General features: G+C 41.1%; 1 protein-coding gene across 5 annotated transcripts in view; it reads right to left on the bottom strand.

Annotated features, from left to right (window-relative positions):
* The window catches only part of arb2a (ARB2 cotranscriptional regulator A), a 223,235-nt gene that overhangs the window by 133,278 nt on the left and 70,819 nt on the right, over positions 1–19,138 (bottom strand). For all 5 annotated transcript variants that reach the window (XR_009787689.1, XM_061767227.1, XM_061767224.1 and 2 more), the window contains one exon: positions 13,860–14,078. Coding sequence is in view for 4 of the 5 variants with exons in the window: in XM_061767227.1 (XP_061623211.1) it covers positions 13,860–14,078 (219 nt within the window). In the remaining variant the exon portion in view is untranslated. The remainder of the gene's footprint in view (positions 1–13,859; positions 14,079–19,138) is intronic.

The following is a 19,138-nucleotide window of genomic DNA, read 5'->3' on the forward strand; positions in this document are numbered from 1 at the left end:
GGACGAGTGTTGTGCAGCTTTTCGGGAAGAGGTGAGACAGGCTCTCGGTGGACAGGAGGAGCTTCCAGAAGACTTGAACACTGCAGCCAAGGTTATCAGAGAGGCAGGCAGGAGGGTAATGGTGTATCTTCTGGCATGAAAGGAGAGGAGGAGACTTGGTGGTGGAACCTCACAGTACAGGAAATCATACAAGGAAAAAGGTTAGCTAAAAAGAAGTGGGACACTGAGAGGACCGAGGAGAGGCGAAAGGAATACATTGAGATGCGACACAGGGCAAAGGTAGAGGTGGCAGAGGCCAAACAAGAGGCATATGATGACATGAATGGCAGGTTGGACACTAAAGAAGGAGAAAAGGATCTATACAGGCTGGTCAGACAGAGGGATAGAGATGGGAAGGATGTGCAGCAGGTTAGGGTGGTTAAGGATAGAGATGAAAATATGTTGACTGGTGCCAGCAATGTGCTAGCTAGATGGAAAGAATACTTCGAGGAGTTGATGAATGAGGAAAATGCGAGAGAAGGGAGAGTAGAAGAGGCAAGTGTGGTGGACAGGAAGTGGCAATGATTAGTAAGGGGGAAGTTAGAAAGGCATTAAAGAGGATGAAAAATGGAAAGGCAGTTGGTCCTGATGACATTCCTGTGTAGGTATGGAAGCAACTAGGAGAGGTGGCTGTGGAGTTTCTGACCAGCTTGTTCAATAGAATTCTAGCGCGCGAGAAGATGCCTGAGGAATGGAGGAAAAGTGTGCTGGTGCCCATTTTTAAGAACAAGGGTGATGTGCAGCACTGTGGGAACTATAGAGGAATACAGTTGATGAGCCACACAATGAAGTTATGGGAAAGAGTAGTGGAGGCTAGACTCAAGACAGAAGTGAGTATTTGGCAGCAACAGTATGGTTTCATGCCTAGAAAGAGTACCACAGATGCATTATTTGCCTTGAGGATGTTGATGGAAAAGTACAGAGAAGGTCAGAAGGAGCTACATTGTGTCTTTGTAGATCTAGAGAAACCCTGTGACAGAGTACCCAGAGAGGAACTGTGGTACTGCATGCGGAAGTCTGGAGTGGCAGAGAAGTATGTTAGAATAATACAGGACATGTACGAGGGCAGCAGAACAGCGGTGAGGTGTGCTGTAGGTGTGACAGACGAATTTAAGGTGGAGGTGGGACTGCATCAGGGATCACCCCTGAGCCCCTTCCTGTTTGCAGTGGTGATGGATAGGCTGACAGATGAGGTTAGACTGGAATCCCCGTGGACCATGCAGATGACATTGTGATCTGCAGTGAAAGCAGGGAGCAGGTGGAGGAACAGTTAGAAAAATGGAGGCATGAGGAATGAAGATTAGCCAAAGTAAGAGAGAATATATGTGCATGAATGAGAGGGGTGGTGGGGGAAGAGTGCAGCTACAGGGAGAAGGGAGCAAGGGTGGAGGACTTTAAATACTTGGGGTCAACCATCCAGAGCAATGGTGAGTGTGGTCTGGAAGTGAACAAACGGGTCCAAGCAGGTTGGAACAGGTGGAGGAAGGTGTCAGGTGTGTTATGTGACAGAAGAGTCTCTGCTAGGATGAAGGGCAAAGTTTATAAAACAGTGGTGAGGCCAGCCTTGATGTACGGATTAGAGGCAGTGGCACTGAAGAGACAACAGGAAGCAGAGCTGGAGGTGGCGGGGAAATGAAGATGTTGAGGTTTGCTTTCGGAGTGACCAGGTTGGATAAAATTAGAAATGAGCTCATCAGAGGGATATCCAAGGTTCGATGTTTTGGAGACAAAGTTAGAGAGAGCAGACTTCGATGGTTTGGACACGTCCAGAGGAGAAATAGTGAGTATATTGGTCGAAGAATGATGAGGATGGAGTTGCCAGGCAAGCGAGCTAGAGGAAGACCAAAGAGAAGGTTGATGGATGTCGTGAGAGAAGACATGAGGGCAGTTGGTGTTCGAGAGGAGGATGCAGGAGATATGCTTACATGGAAAAGGATGACGCGCTGTGGCGACCCCTAAAGGGACAAGCCGAAAGGAAAAGAAGAAGAAGAAGAAGAATTTGTTTATCAACTGAACTCTTTCCAGTTCTTAGCCAAAAACAAACTGACCAGTACACACAAAGACAGGGTCAAATGCGGATGTGCTCACACACAGAGTTTCTTCAAAAGTAGTGTGGTCTGGTACATGTCCTGTGTTTATTCACTGTAATGAGAAGCAGGGACAAAAGAGATGGGAGAGAGGAAGGTACTGCCACTGGAATAACAGCCCCCAACGCCAACACAGGAAACAATGAGTCGAACAACAACACACAAGACACTCTGACAAACAAACACTTCCGACCTCCATGCTACTTTTCCACCTCCTTCTCTTCTGCCATCAGAACCAAACTGGACTAAAAGACATCTGAGGAGGCACAGAACTTATGAAGCAAAAGCAGTGTGGACCAGAGGGAACGCAGAGGATCAAATTTGCTAAACTTTGTTGCATTCAGAAAGCTTGCAGAGGGAGCCAGTGCTGTAAGGAGACAAATTTACTATTCTTCTTGGTCAACTCAAAATGATAAACACAATAATACAACAAAAACGTGTTTTCATGGTACGATTTGTCCAGTTCAGTTTGGTACGTCAGTGATTCCTTTGTAAATGGGCCCAAAATATCAGACCTGCATTGGTGTAAATTTCAGTGCCTTTTCCTTGGGGGAGCCGGCTGCTTCAGTACACTTGTGGGGTGTGGAGATACACACACGGCCAGTGTTGACACAGTTACCTTGAAAAAGTAACTCAGTTACTTTACTGATTGCTTGAGCTTAATAGTAACTTAGTTACTTTACTGATTACTTGATTTCAAAAGTAACTAAGTATTTTTTAGTTACTTTCAGCAGCTGCCAAGCGGAAGGAATATCACTTATGCAAAGTACAAAAAAAGCATTAGTTTAACCAAACCCATTACTTGGTAATATACGCGACACGTTACAGAATGATGTAATCAACATGAAGCAATAACTTAAATATCAGTGTAGCTGAAGCCACATTGAATGAACTTAGTGAGACTTGACATGCCAAATACAGTAAGTACATAAACATGTAAACAAGCAAATCATTCCCAGTACACTTCTCTAAAGACTCATAACTGATATATAGATAGATGTCGATTGTGGTCCATGAAGGCAACTGTGTGTGCGCGTGCGCGTGAATATTGGGCGTACACACACACACTTACACACACACACACACAACATTGCTCCCACCATCGTAATTTTGATGCGAAGAGCGAGAAAAGATGACAAGATTACGCAGCTGTTTAACTAGCAAAGCTGTGGGTGATTGACAGGGGGGAGAAGCACTTACTTACGTGACGTCAGCTGTGCAGCACGTTAAACCAGCTCACAGTCCGGACTACAGACGAACTTGAAAGTTCTCACTTTTCATTGTAAATATTATTTAAGTATTGTAAGTCCTTCCGTGAGTCCGTCCTTATTGTATGATGATTTATGACCGCGCAATTCAGTATGAATAACTAACACACAATGCATTGTGCACCTAAAATGACAGTAATACTATATTCTTAATGTGTAAATAAAAAAGCAGCAACAATCAAATACACTTTTTACTAAGAAAATAACACAAATAGTGTGGCGACGGTGAAATTGTGCATTTCTTTGGACTTTTATGGTACTGTAGCCGTCACTGTGCATTCTATCATCAATCACCTCCCAATCGCTTCGTTGTGTTTATTGAATAATGAGCGGTCTGCGTGATCGGTATATTTTTGAACAGCGGACTGCTCTTTATACGAATCACCAGCCATAAATTAGTACTTGGTGAGAAATATTGGTGACTCCAAAGTCAATGTTGTTTTGAAGAAGTAACTGTTGTCAGATTACTTACCTGGGGAAAGTAACCCGTTACTTTGCTCGTTACTCAAAATGGTGACATTTTGGAGTAACGCATCACTGCACACGGCATTAAAAAAAATAATAATAATAATTCAACAAAAGCTGTATTTCTTGTTTACAACTACAATCAGCAAACTGCAGTCACATATATGGTTCTCTGTTTTAATAAGGAACATTTTTGTTACCGTATTACAACCTTCACATATTCTAACGCGTTACTTTGCTCGTTACTCAAAATGGCGACATTTTGGAGCAACGCATTACCGGCATCACTGCACACGGCATTAAAAAAATAATAATAATTCAACAAAAGCTGTGTTTCTTGTTTACAAGTACAGTCAGCAGACTGCAATCACATGTACGGTTCTCTGTTTTAATAACGCAAATTTTTGTTACCGTATTTCAACCTTCACATATCGTGGTTAAAAATTCAAACCATACCATGACCAACATTTGTCACCAGTAACATTAGCAAATAGGGTTAGCTACAATCCATAAACATCCCATTTTAGTGCAATTAATTGCAACATTATCTTTTGAGATTCAACATCGCTATAAGCGCCAGATCATATTAAAATCAAATGGGCAATCTTGATCCCATACTGGTCAAACGTGATAGCTGACCCTGCATACAGTAGGCTAATTAAGAACAAATACATTTCAGAGCTAACTTAGGTGTATTTCCATCCATTTTCTTTATCGCTTACCCTCACTAGGGTCGCGGGCTGCTGGAGCCTATCCTAGCTATCTTCAGGCGGGAGGCAGGGTACACCCTGAACCGGTCATCAGCCAATCACATGACACATAGACACAAACAAGCAATCACACTCACATTCACACCTACGGGCTATTTAGAGTCTTCAATCAACCTACCACGCATGTTTTTGGGATGTGGGAGGAGACCGGAGTGCCCGGAGAAAACCCACACAGGCACAGGGAGAACATGCAAACTCCACGCAGGAGAGGCCGGGATTTGAACCCTGGTCCTCAGAACTGTGAGGCAGATGTGCTAACCAGTCGTCCACCGTGCGATATGTATATAATCTTTTTTAATTTTGATAACCTTTTTGATACACTTAATAATACAGTATCTGGATTGCCATCCAAATGTAATGGGAACTTCATAGAAGTCCTAAATGTGGTATAACCATAGTTTGCACACAAACAAACAAGAAAAACAACCTCCTTGGATGTGATGAATTGGCCATCTAAATTCCTGCATGGTCCCGCCATTAGGCCACACTGAAACTCTACCAGAAGCACCAGGCCTTAAATGCTTTATGTCCTGATCGGCACAAGACATGAGTACATGATTGCTTTCATTTGGCTTGATGATTAAACATTAAATTAGGTAGATAATTGCATACTTGCTAATAGAAAAGAGCTTATCAGTTGTCTTAGTGTTTAAGTGTGTGTATGTGTACATGTGATTGGCCATGATTGCACACTGACACAATGCCAAAATTGAAATAAATTACACCAGCTTTTAACAGCATTCTCAAAAATGTTTTTCAATTGTAATCTGTTTCACTTTCTTCCTCAGATCTGTTCTTGTTTGCTTCTTTAACTCAAAGACACACTAAGACAGGATGGCTAGAAGCTGTCTGGGAGCCGATGGCTCTCCAAGAAAGGAAGAAAGAAAAGTATGAGGCAAATTAGCAGCAAAGACGTGAAAATGATGGCGGCATTGTGGGTAATTAACAGGTATAGTAGCTATGGCCAATTGCAGATATAATGATGTGTGAGGGAGAAAAAGAATGTGGCAGACTAATAAGAAAGGAAAGGGAAAACTATGTGTGCGCATGTGTGTGTGTGTGTTAAGTATGTGTACAGGTGCTAGCATTCTACATTTGACACTATAGAGGATGTTATATGCAGTAGATGATGAGGGCGAGTAAGTGAAAGGGGTTAGGAGGTGAAGGAAGGGTAAAGACTATAGCATACACGTCAGGCTGTGTGCCGATTAGCGTGCACAGACTACACAATAAAACAACAAGACCTTGACAGGGTCATTCTGCTGTGACAATATTTGCCAGGACATTGTTTCAAATCAATAACTCATTAACAAAGTACAAAGGAAGTTGTGTGGGTTTGTGAGATTCTTTATTAGAAAAGAAGGGCTGCGGGCCAGAAAGGTCATCGCCGTGACATCTCGGTGAGCCTCGCGCCGTCGCTCGGGTTGTCAGGTGAAATTACAGCGAGCCATTAATTGACATCAGGCAAAGGAGAGAGGGCAGGCAGACATGGTGGTGTTTGTTCCAGGATGACCCTGACGTGTGCAGTGTATATGTGTGGGTTTTTTCGTTTTTCTTTTTCAGGTCAGCCTGTATCTACAACAGGAGTGTGTGCAGAGACAGAGAGAGCTCAGTGGGTGGGGGGCAGCCAGGGTGAGCAGGATGGATGTGTTTGATGGTTGACCTAACTAGAAGATTGGGAGCGGGGAAGTGAGACCAGCTACAGTTTTTCTGCCTTCAGCAAACACACACGCATGCACGCATGCACGCACGCACGCACACACATACGCACGCACACACACACACACACGCACGCACGCACACACACGCTGGGACTAACACAAATACTTAAGCCTCATTTCCACCAAGCACTGTAATTTGTCTTAGCTGAGTAAAGTACACATTTTTCAAATTCCCATTGGCAAAAAATACTGACATACAGTAATATAAGGAGAAAAAGACTTTACTTGTATTAAAGTGGGTTGCGAATTAGCTATGTGATAAAGCATGTCCCTGGGAAAGGGCAGTTCAGAAACCCTGCTCTAGACCCTCTCTATTGTAATGTGTCACCTTAATTCTTGGAGAAGGTGGCACAACATGCACTGTAGTCCGTTGGGTGGTGACAAAACACCATTACAGTGGCCAACAGAGAATTGTTTCTTCCCTACGAAGATGAATATTGGTCGGAAGAATACCAGGCGCTAGACGGAGTGTGTCAGAAAGGTTCCAGGACTGGTGTCACAACACAAACAACAAGTTTTCCCTGTCAATGTAATCATTCTGGAGTATACAGTATAACAGTGACCTCAAGTCTCTGCTACGATTAAATGTTTATGCACATTCTTATAAAAAAATGTCCATATCCTCTGTGTCAGGTAATCAAGCGAGCAGAGTGAATGATGATGAGACGAATGAGACCAGACTTGCCAGGGAGAGTCAATCAATTAATCAATATTTTTTTTATTTATAAAGCACTTTTCACACAGTGAAATGCAACTCAAAGTGCTTTACACTTTCCTCACCGGTGACGAGTCATGGATTTTCAAGTACAACCCAAAGACCAAACGCCAGAGACTTCAATTGGAAGACTCAGATGTCGTGAAAGCTGAAGAAAGCAAGACAGTCGAAGTCCAAAACCAAAGACATGTTGGTCGCATTCCTCGATGCAAGGGGCATCCCAGAAGAATCATATCAGGAGTGCATGAAGGCGTGGCAGCAAAGGTTAGGAAAGTACTTCAGACTCCAGGGAGATTACTTGTAGTTTGGATTTTAAATACTGTATATCTTTTGGGACGCAAGTCACAGAACCTTTCTGAAACATCTTGTAAGTCAACTCCAGTGTGAGCTTGTTGTGTTCACTAACATAGGCTAAATGCAAAGGACAAATTTCATGAATATACATGTAAAAATGAAAAAAATCATGACAGTAAAACATTATATTAGAACAAAGCTGTGAAGAAGTATGTACATAACATGGTGGTTAACTGCCACTGTCATCCTCTTGCTGGATGTTGAATTCATTGTCAGGTTACACTAGCTCTCGCTGGTATGATGCCCTACTGCATACATAGTTAATGCAGCTGCTGGAAACAAATCAGATCGAGGATGACTGTACCACGGAAAGCTGAACTGAATGTACCACTTGGTAGAAAAGTGGCTTTTGATGTAGTTTTGGCCAACCTAAAAGTTCTCTGACACAGGATAATTAAAGTGCAGATTACAAAAAATAAATAAAAAACACCCCCTTTACAATAACAAAGCCACCACAAAGGGTCCGATGCAGACAAATAAAGATCGAAGCTGTGACTCGATAATCACACAAAAACACAGCAGCTACATGGATGGCATGCAGCCAATTTGTTCCTTCTCGCAAGCGGGTGAGCTGCCCTCAAGCCTCAGCCATTGACCTCTCCTCTGACCAAATCCAGAGGTTAATCAAGTCCCTACCTGTCCTTGGGTGTAATGAGCCTTACCTCTTGGCATGATCACAGGTCATTGGTCAAATAAATCCTGTCTGTATAATTACTTTTGGGCGAAAGATTGGCGTATGGTGGTGAAAGTGACAAAGATAAAAAAAAAAAAAAAAAAAAACTATGTGGGGGGGGGGGGGGGGTCACATGTTGAATACAATTACCTGTGTGTGTGCTCATGTGTTTATGTCTTAGTGTGAATGCATTAGGGAATTATGAAGTGTGTCATGAAGAAACTAGAGTTCACATGGTAAACAAGGGACAGGATATAGGTCTAACCGGTGTCAGCTGTATATGGTAGTACTGGGCGTTGAGAGGTATTTTGAAAGAGGAAATACTTTAACTGAGAGAGTATCCCACATACATTAATTGTACAAGAAGGGAGGGGTGAATTTTTTTTGCGTAATTGAATTAAACCAAGTCTATTCAGAGAAACACTCACCAGAATCCATATATTTCCTGGAATATAATCAGATTATGCCAAATGTATAATTGAAAAGGAGAAAGATGTCATAGATTTGATGTTACCACAGTCTCGATTATTAAAGATATGTCCTTGAAGCTGCACTGAAGCTGAATATAGTAGAGGGAAAAAGAACAAAGGCTGCCTCAAAGTGTCTTAAAATTCTATCGAAGTGAGTCTGTCATATCTCTTAAGAGATGTGTGATACTAAAGAAGAAAATTTTAATAAATAGCAAGGAAAAATAAATTTATTCTTTCATTTATAAATATAAGTGGTGCTTAAAGAAAGATGGAGCTCTGTTTTTTTTTTGGTCCCTTTTGCTCTTTTCCCCCCCTTTTACTTTTCCAGGGCCTGTTGGCCTAATCCCAGCGAGCCAGCCTTGGGTGAACTCTTTGGAAGCTTCTTAAACCCATGAATGTGCCCTTTGTTCCTGCCATTCCTCCGCTTGGCTGACAGAAAATAGCTAACTGGATTACTGCTAAAATTCAGAGTAAAGTGAACTCCCAAACTTCTATATGGCATAGTGCTAAGAAAGCACCCCCCTGCCCCTCTCACTCTCCTCATCAGCATCCCACTTTCCGCCTTACTCCATCAAACATCCCCCCTAAACATGGGTTGTTGGTGTGTGATCTGACGCAGGATGAGAGAAGAGGGATTAGATAAGGTTGAGGGGTTGCAAACTATGGACCTAAGGCTAAAGAGTAGGAACCTTAAAAGCAGTAAAGAACTTATTAATGGGTGTAAGGAAGCATATTAATCACTTCAGCTTTAATAGTGGTGTGAGTGGCTCATTGAAGTTAAAAAAAGAAAATGTGTTTTGATATTTTATGATCGTATTTTTATCCACTCTATGTAAAGCAGCCATGAAGATGTGCTTTTTATGCTTAGATTAATATCATAAAGAGCAGAGCTTTATATATTTCAGTGAGTGAGTTACTGAATGGCTGTGTGCAGGTGGTCTTGGAGCTCAGCGGGAGTTAAGAGTGCGAGGTGTGGAGAACAAAAAGGTTTGTATGTGTGTGAATGCACGTGCCTCGGGTGGGTTCTGTTCAAAAAGATGAAAACAGGGCGGCTAAAGAGGTTTGATTTGATCCACCACCCACCCTGACCAACAGAGGTAAAAGAGGTGGCTATGCACACATTCATTCAACACACACACACACACACACACACACACGCTCTCTCTCTCTCTCTCTCTCTCCCTTGTCAAAATCTTAGTTCTTTTCCGTCCTTCAATCTTTTATTTGCAACCGTGTGTGTGTGTGTGTGTGTGTGTGTGTAACTGCATATGTGTGACAGCTTACTCCAGGAGAGAGGCAGAGCAGTGGCGAGCGAAGCGGCGAGGGAGGGAGCGTGCTTGATGGAGGCAAGGTCAAACAAACTCACATCTTGCTGACTTTTGGGTCAAATATCAAAATTCGAGGGTCACCAACATAGAGCCAAACTCTCCAGTCATTAATCTTTATCCCTAGCAATCCATGCATTTGAGGACAAGTGTATTTGGCCAGAAAATCAAAAATCTCTGTTCATCCTTTTAATGAAACTTATTTTGTATTAGCCTCTTGTTTGTGTATTCTGCACTATATATATATATATATATGTATATATATATATATATATATATATATATATATATATATAAAATCACTCTCAGCTCTAACCTCTCCTCAAACGGTCATCTCCTTTTGAACATAGTCTAAATAGGACTGATTTGATTCCAAGTCTTTGACGGACACAAATCAAGTGAGAAATATTGGTGTGATTATTGAATCACACCTGAATTTTAAAATCCTTAACGCTGTGACTCAGGCAGCTTATTACCAACTGAAGAACATCTATAGAAACAAAAGATCTTCTGTCCAAACATGAAAAGCAGAAAATCTAGTTAATTATCAGTAGATTGAACTATTGCTACAGGGTGTTTACAGGTCAGAACAAAACAATCAATTTGACACCTGCTACAGGTCCAGAATTCTGCTTCTCAAGTTTTATGGTACCAGAACACTGGACCACATCACACCAGTCCTAAAAACTCTATACTGACTTTATGTGAGTCAACAAATCTATTTTAAAATCTTACTATTAGTCTACAAAACTCTTGGTTCTTGGACTTAAATATATTCAAGACCTTTTAGTTCTCTATGAGACTTCCAGACCCCCTCTAATCATTGGGTGTAAGCTTAGTGTTTTTAGAACCAGAACCAAACAAAGTGAAGCAGCATTCTGTTTCCATGCTCTTCAACTGTGGAACAAACTTCATGAATACATGAGTTCTGCTCAAACTATGGTTAAAAATAAATTTGGCCTGTAAACGTAATATTATTTGTTCATTTATCCTGCTTTCATGTGGAGATTTTAATCATTATTTCTTTGCCTTCTGTAAAGCACCATGGATTTGCCTTGTGTGGTGCAATTACAAATAATATTGCATTGTCTAGTGTTGATATCACCACGGTACCATTCACACAACATACACTACCCAAAGTACAGACATGGCATCTGTAAAACTGAGATTTACAGTTGAGTTTAAACAGAAAGGGCAGTATTGAGCATTCAGGTGCAAAAGTTGCTAAATATTTCAGCATTGACCCAAAAATGACCTGATGATCTGATGTCCGCAGAGCAGAAACGAGGAATTGAGAGAAAATGTTTCAAGGTTTTAACTGGATTTATTCTGTGGAACAAAGAAAGAAAATAAAAATTGAGAAAGTGAGAGATAAACAAGAGTGATGAAAGCTGTAATAAAATAAATATTTTTTCATAGTTAATGTTAATTAAGATCAGATGTTTGTCGCATTTCATATTTATTTACATTACTTTAAAATATCCATATAAACCAATAACCATAATAGATGTCTGATGTCTGGCAACCATCAGGAAATACGATATAAAAAAGATGGAATGGAAGTAGCTTATGATATTTTCTTAACTCCTAATTCGTTGAGTTATCCACCTTCGTCAACGTGTCCCTCGACAGATTTGTAACAGAGACAAACTTTCTTAACAGCACTGCATTTCAAAGACATTGCAGTCTGAAAAGGATACAACAGCTGCATATATTGTCTTTGGCCAAGTGCATCTGATCCTGTCTAGCGTGTATTAGGCAAGCATGGGGGAGGCGAGACAAGTTCAGCATCGAGATGTGAATCATATTGCATCTGTCTTTGTGGGATAGGGAAACATTAGTGGGTGGAGAAATCTTAATATAATAATAATTACTGTTAAACGTTACATAATCCTACAGGAGGGGAGATGGGAAGGGAAAACACACATGCCAACAAACATGCATCTTGGTGCCTCAATTAGTGATTTCAAACATTAAGGTGACATAACACAGATTATCAGTTTAAATTTTTTTTAAATGCCATATCTATTCATCACTGCAATTTTAGAGCTTCTGAATGATCTCAGGGCTGTCTTACAGCCAAAAACAAAGAGGAGTCATGCCTATCACCTATGACAAAACTTCTCTCTCTGCATTTCCTTATGTATGGGTCATTTTGGTGCACTGCCACAATTGGTGCTGGCCTCTTCCAGAAAAGTTTTCTCGGTGTGCTGTCCCAAGTTTTAAATCCAAAGTTACGCAGAATGGACACATACATCCAATTGACATGCACCCGGGACTCTGCTTTTATGCTAGTTTTCCCCTAATTATCATCTCTATAGATTTATTTTCTGTAACGCAGTGATATTTATTATATTAGATTGCCTCTTCCATTAACACATCCAATTCGATCACTTTAAACTTTATTTTATGCTTGAGATACGATTACAATATTTTTCTGTGTTCCATCAGTGCTACCTTAAGTCAAAAACTCTCTATTAATTATGGGGGTCTCCATCACTTTTACACCTACACAACAGCATGTGCAATCTGTTGAAACACGAAATTTAGCGTCCACATATTGGGATCTTAATAAAAGATTGCAATCTTAGTCGTAGAACACGCCCACCAACAGCATGCACAATCTGTTCAAGTGAAGACACAATTAAGAGCCCACCATTTGGGATTTAAGTAAATTAGGTTGTAAATGTTTTATATGTCCAGTATAAACAAAAACAGTATTAGAAAAATGCTCACTAATGGCCTTTTATAGAAATGTGTGTAAAGGTACGATATTAACTTGCATCAGAAATCTTCCTATTGTATGATTTCATACAAAGTCACGATAATGTAACATATTTTTGGGTCAGTTGCACTTTTTTAAAGCTAGTATTACCTAATTTAAATACAAACAATATGATGAAAATCTAAACCAATTACCCTTTTAAAATGATGTCAACGTATAGTGTTTTAGCTAAAATACAGTGCAATAATGTAGTACAGCTGAGGAATGTCAGATGTTTGCAAAGAGTACTGCTGCAGGAACAGTGACACTTTTTTCTGGAAAATATTCACTTTCAAATTAGATCTATTGCTCACTTACAGTAAAGATTCCGTAATTCTCATTACATCTGAAAAAGAAATAGCCACATCCTATGACAGAACTATTGATTACTTAAGTACTTTTCATATAGACCCCAGCTCAAGAAAGTGGGTTGCTAATGTTTAAATCAAACTGTAAGCTTGTGGTACTAAATTACAGACGTAAAAAAAACAAGGTTGTCTCAGTCTTAATGAGCCAGCTAATAATTTTGGCAGTGGTAAAACAAAAGCGGTCTAGAACAATATTGCTTTATTTCACTACAGTCTGGCCTTAATTATTCTGCACAATGGAAATACATTCATTAAAAGGGTAACTTCCTTTGTTTGACCACAGTGTGCTCCACACAAGCGTGTGTATGCACATCTGTTAATGTATGTTTGTATGCAGTTGGTGTCACATGATAAGAATTTTGCAGTGCCTTTGCAGAGTGTGTGTTGGAGAGATAATAATCCCCGTGGTCAACAAAGACTGACCAGCCCGCCATCATCATGAAGAGGAACAGAGCGAGAGGGAAAGAGGGAGAAAAAGAGGGCGAGAGGGAGGTAGCCATGTGGTTAACACTTGCTCACTGAGAGGCGACTGGAGCCCGGCCAACCTCTTCACACACAGGCTGACCACACAAGAGCCTCTCTTCTCCTTCTGCTTCCCATCCTCCCTTCCTCCCGAGTTACTTAACATTTCCTCCCTTGCCTTCTCTGATAGACAACTCCCATTCCCCCACCGTCCTTTGTCCCTTCCAGAGTTCCTCCCGTTGATTTTCCCACCTTCTTCTGCGACCCCAAACCATCACCTATTGTCTGTGTATGATGCGCAGCTATCCCTCTGTTCCTGCCACCGTGGCTCTCCAAACACTCGTCTCCTCCCTCCTCCTCAAACGGCAAAGGACATACCCGTATGAGGAGCCGCTCTCTCTCCGTCTCCTTCTGGGGGTTGCGGTACTTCTCGTAAAATTCTCTCCTCTTTTTGCCATCCTTGTCATCTTTGCGTTCCTTCTTTTCCACGGGTTCTTCCAGTGGTTCGGTTGGAGATGGCAGAGTGGAGGACTTGGACAGTTTCTCCACCTCCAGGTAGTTCTCATTTGGGTTAAGTACGATCACGCTATAGCCCTCCTAAAACAGAGAGGAGACAATGTGCATTAAATCCACAGCATTAAGATCATCGATCATGTTCTTTTTAGGCTTTGGTTTGTTTCACATTTTTATATCTCTGCTCATTCAGCTTGGACACATGATGATTTGCAGTACATAGAGATAACTGATATGCATTCTCTCTGAAAATTAAAATTGATTCATAATGTAAAACAAACATCTACCTTAAAAAGGAAAGGCAATTTCAAAAAATGAAAATTTAAAGGACCATGTCTGGAGTGAAAAAAAATTAGTCCATAGAGTGGTAAAATGAAAGTGAGTTATTTGTGAAGAGAGTGTAAAGAAACACACAATACAGTATTATATTAGAAGAGTGTTTTTCTGTCAATTCTGTTTTCTATTGTCACTTACGTGTTTGCAGTTTGTTATTAATTATTTTCTTTGTTAAATGTAATGTTTTTATGTAAGAAAAACGATATTACAGTATAATCCCAAAGTCGATAAAACTATAATTGCCTCTCTAGCAGTAGGCCAGACACAATTATCCAAGAACAGACTTCAATTCTGAGATGACTGTGAATAAAATTCAAATCACAGGAAGAAACAGCATTGCTGCAGGTAAAAGTCTGACATGTAACTGCACGATTGGAATTCCACAACAGTGGTTTCAGTCAGTGGACAGCACTTAGTGACTTCAAAGGCCATGTCACTTAATATCAAACTCAATCGATCGCAGCATCACTCAGCCGCTTGAAAGTTTGGGCAGCTACAACAACATACACAATGTGTGACTTTCTGTGTAAATGTCTCCAAAATAAACTATATATATGAAAACACGGATATGATAAATTACAAGGAGATTAGTGCGGAAAGAAGGGTGTGTGTGTTTTTTTTGTGTGTGTTTTTTTCTGTGCAGACCTTGTCGTGACTTTTTCAACTTTGATAACATTTTTAATTAACTGTGTTTATTGTCCCGAGCACTCTGAGAGTACAGCAGGAAATAGATCTTATTTCACTTTGGCTGTTCACACACAACTGCTATTGTGAATACATGTACAACCCCCACCAGACTAAAATTGACACACACACACGTTGTAGTTTACATACTAAACGACACATAGCGAGAAGTATGGGAGATAAGCAAAAATTTCAGGGGATGTGAGAAGGAATTAAGAGAGGTGGCATCTCTCAGCTTCTTCACTGCCATCACACACATCTTCTCTTCCTTAATAAGTGTTAACACAGTGTGCCTGTCCTCCCTGTGTGTCCCTTCTGTCCCCATCGCCATCAAACCTGCCACACACCCTTTCCCTTAGCACCTGCCGTGCGTTGACAACAGCATAATGACACATTCCCACTTATTCGGATTATGAAATGAGTCTGATTCTCACTTCTTATCAAATGAATGTATCTTTTACAGGACATATTACATTTTCAACACGACATGAGCATTTTTACAGTACAGCTTTTATTTTATAATTTTGATATCTGTGACTTAAAATGCAACAAATACATTTTAGCTTTTAGGAATGATCCAGTAGATACTGGCCACTGCATGATGATAAAATATGTTCTACTTGGAAAGGAGTTGGATCATTTAGTGTCTTGATTTTTACCAGGTATATTTTCATTGTATATGTTTTCATGAGTTTTGAGTCATGTGAGGCTGCAGTGATAATAGATGATAATCTATTAGGGAGATTCAAATTGGGCCACCGACATTACAGAGACATTTGTACACGGACAGCATTGAAGACACGCTAGCACACATACCGACAGATGGATGACCAGATGAAAATGGGATCCGGCTTGAGCAAGGGAAGGAGTGACAGAGACATGCAGTTGAACTGGATCCACACCAGCTTTGTGGCACTGCCCACTGGTGGCAGCCTGATAACATAGCTGAAGGGATCAGTTCATGAGGCAAAGACTAAATGCATGGACAATAGAAATAACTAATTAATTAAATATAGAGCATGACAATTTAGCATTTGCATGCACGTATACCTAATGTATTTTCTAGAAAATGTATATACTTTGGGGTTTTAACTAAATTGCTTCATGTTTTATAAAATAAATAATAGGGCCCAATCCTAACCTCTTTGAAAGGATGGAAAAATAATTTTCACAAAAAAAAACACATTTGGTTCATCATGTTTCTGGAGTGTGTTGCAGATGTGGGGGTTACTGTATTTGCTTTCACATGGGCACAGTGACACTAATAAACAGTCCAGTTTTTACAATATCTCATGCTTAAATGTTTTGTTAAGTTGTCAATTTCTTGTGAGATCTCAAGTGTATCATGGAACAAAAGGCCTACATGCACAGCACACGTACTGTGACTCTACTACCATCAATTACCAAATTAACAGACTATAAAAAAACACTACCAGCTGTACAATAAGAATTTATCTGAATCAGACATGAGGACAAAATAAGAGCAACAAGAGTATCGGTGTGACAGTGTTTGAGGGCGGGACAGACATCAAACACTATCACATCTCGGTGTTCCTGTTTTCCATTAATCCTGGTTTTCCCGGGGCAAACGTTAATGGTCAAACCACACAAGTCCACGTGTTTGGTGGCTAACCCTGAGTGGCCAACAAGTAGGGTGAGTCTTCAGTTCCCTAACCCTCGCCCTTCACTCATCAATAACTCTTTCCGCCTTTCAGCATTCTGATGCTACCCCTCAAGTGGGCCAAGGAGCTTGTAGATTCCATCTCATGCCAACACTCGGTCACGCCCTATAGTCTTTGTTTTGGATGGGCTAACACACCTAAGTGAACTAATACTAAGCCTTTCAGTTGTGCAATCACCCAGAAGGACATCGCTGTAAAGGCAGCCAGTGTTGTTGGCGCCTGGAGGGGCAGCGCCACCATGTTCACTTCTGTGTCAGAGACCATCATTAACTGACACTGAGATGTTTACGTTGATGTCATGTCTGCTGGCAGATGCTTAGCAAATTGTTCCATTTTTATTATCTTATATGAAAAAGTGAGTCTAAACCTTAATTAAAAAAAAAAAGATTATCCCCTTTTAACTTTTACAAATGGAAAAAAACAAGCGCCAATTTTGTGGTCGTTAAACGGCACACATTCTGCACAATCTCTCTCACAAGGCTAATAGTTCAATCCTTGTTTGGTGACAGTTAAATCCTCTGAAACTCTTCTAAAGTGAGGTCATTCGGCTTTGTGCTAACTGTTAAGTCTTACCCACACTGATACAAAGTGTGTTTAAATCTGATCTTTGTGTTGTGATGTGCTGTCAAAGTCTGTATCTCAAACAAATGTGTGCCGCAAATCTTGGGTCACCATGCTTCGTATACGACTAAAAATCCCTCACACACATTTTTACCGTTTGGGTCACGTTGCCTTTGTGCTAAACACACACGGGCACTGTCCTAAAGAAAACACACACAGTCTTCTAGCGGTGGATCAGTCTTGTCTTTTCTGCAGCAGTGTGCAGGCTGAGCCTCTTCCCATGCCCTGTGGGTGCCCCAGTGCCACCACCACACTGAGTCCCTGCCTCGGGGCCAGCGGTCAAGAGGGTTACACCGACCCCGCTATGGGAGGGAACCCCGACCTCCATCACCCTGCTCTGGACGCTCCTTAGCGCTCCTTTGTCGGCCTGTCCGGCATCAGATAGCAAAACAAAGGCTGCCGCTGCTACGGAAACCGGCTGGTCTCATCACCAGGGAGAGACCTTTCCTTTCCATCACCACACCATCTTAGCTCATTGAGAATCTTTTAAAAAGAAGAATAAAAGGTGTTGGATTTATCAAAATAATACTTAAAACATGTTGGAATCCTAGCAAAAAAAATATATAGCACAATACAGAAAAATAGCACTTTTTGGGATTATAAATAAGATGAGGCTGTTGTAACAACAATATGGAGACCCTTACGGGCTCCCTTTATGGTTCAATTGGCTGTTTCTCACCCACTACAACCATGATGGCCACACATCATTATTTTCTCCTCCAGTTGAATTATTAGCTGTGTGTGTGTGTGTGTCTGTCTTTGTGTGTGTGATACTGCCTACACAATGTTGAGTAAATAATATGCCTTCCCTCCCTCCTTTAAGACAGCAATACCTCCACTTTTACAAATGGCGCTGAAAATGAAATGAAATGTGTCTAATATGCGGGAGTGGCGAGCGAGGCGGCCGGAGTGAGAGGAAGTTTCCTCTGTGCGAGCGGAGCTTAGCGCAGCTTTGATGTGAGGGCTCTCATGCCGTGAGCAGGGGGCTTCGGGCAAGGAAGAAAAGGACAGCACTTGACAGGTATAAAGCATGGCTGATAGGTGTCACAGATGAGGACAGTGATCATGTGAATTTTAGACTGCGTGAACGATCATGGTACAGAATGGGAGCCTATAAATGCACCCCAATGCATTTGTCTTCATGTACTCGCCATCGCAGGGTTTACAGAATAGTCTATGCCCCTTAGGTGGCGTAGACTATTCTATTTTTGTCAAGGGGCTTTCTCTTTGTATCGGGGCAAGGGGCACTCCTTTTTCTGTAGCAGATTTCACTTTCTTTTTTTCAGCAATATGCAGGGCTTGATTCGCTGCTGAGACTTGACTGACAATGTGGAAAGGGTCACTCATCATGGCAAGGAGGAGGGGATGGATTGAGACCTGAACAAGACACAGTGACTGACAAAAAGACAATTTTGGGGGTCAGTCTAGAGACTGGATTGTCATATCAGATGCCAGCAAAAACTTAAATAGGCAGGACAGTTAAATAGTAGCAAACAAGATAAGAAGAACCGGTAATAAGTACTGTATAAGCTCTTCCTCTCCAACAGGGCCACCCTGATTTGTACGACCTTGACTGTCTGTCTACAAGTCTTTTTTTGCCCAATAAATCCCCCTTCTTTATTCCCCTTCACCTTTTTAACTGACATGCCACACAGATCGCACAGTACTGTCACATTTAGTCATGTTGCCCCCTTTTTTATTTCAAAACAGCACCCCTCTAACCCAAGACCCTCCTATGTTTCTCTAAGAAAAGAGGGGCACTGGAGTATTTTACTGTACCACAGGGGTGATGAAAAGACATGTGGATCTTAGGGGTGATGT

Source organism: Phyllopteryx taeniolatus, chromosome 3 (assembly GCF_024500385.1).
Source record: "Phyllopteryx taeniolatus isolate TA_2022b chromosome 3, UOR_Ptae_1.2, whole genome shotgun sequence".
Classification (NCBI taxonomy): domain Eukaryota; kingdom Metazoa; phylum Chordata; class Actinopteri; order Syngnathiformes; family Syngnathidae; genus Phyllopteryx; species Phyllopteryx taeniolatus.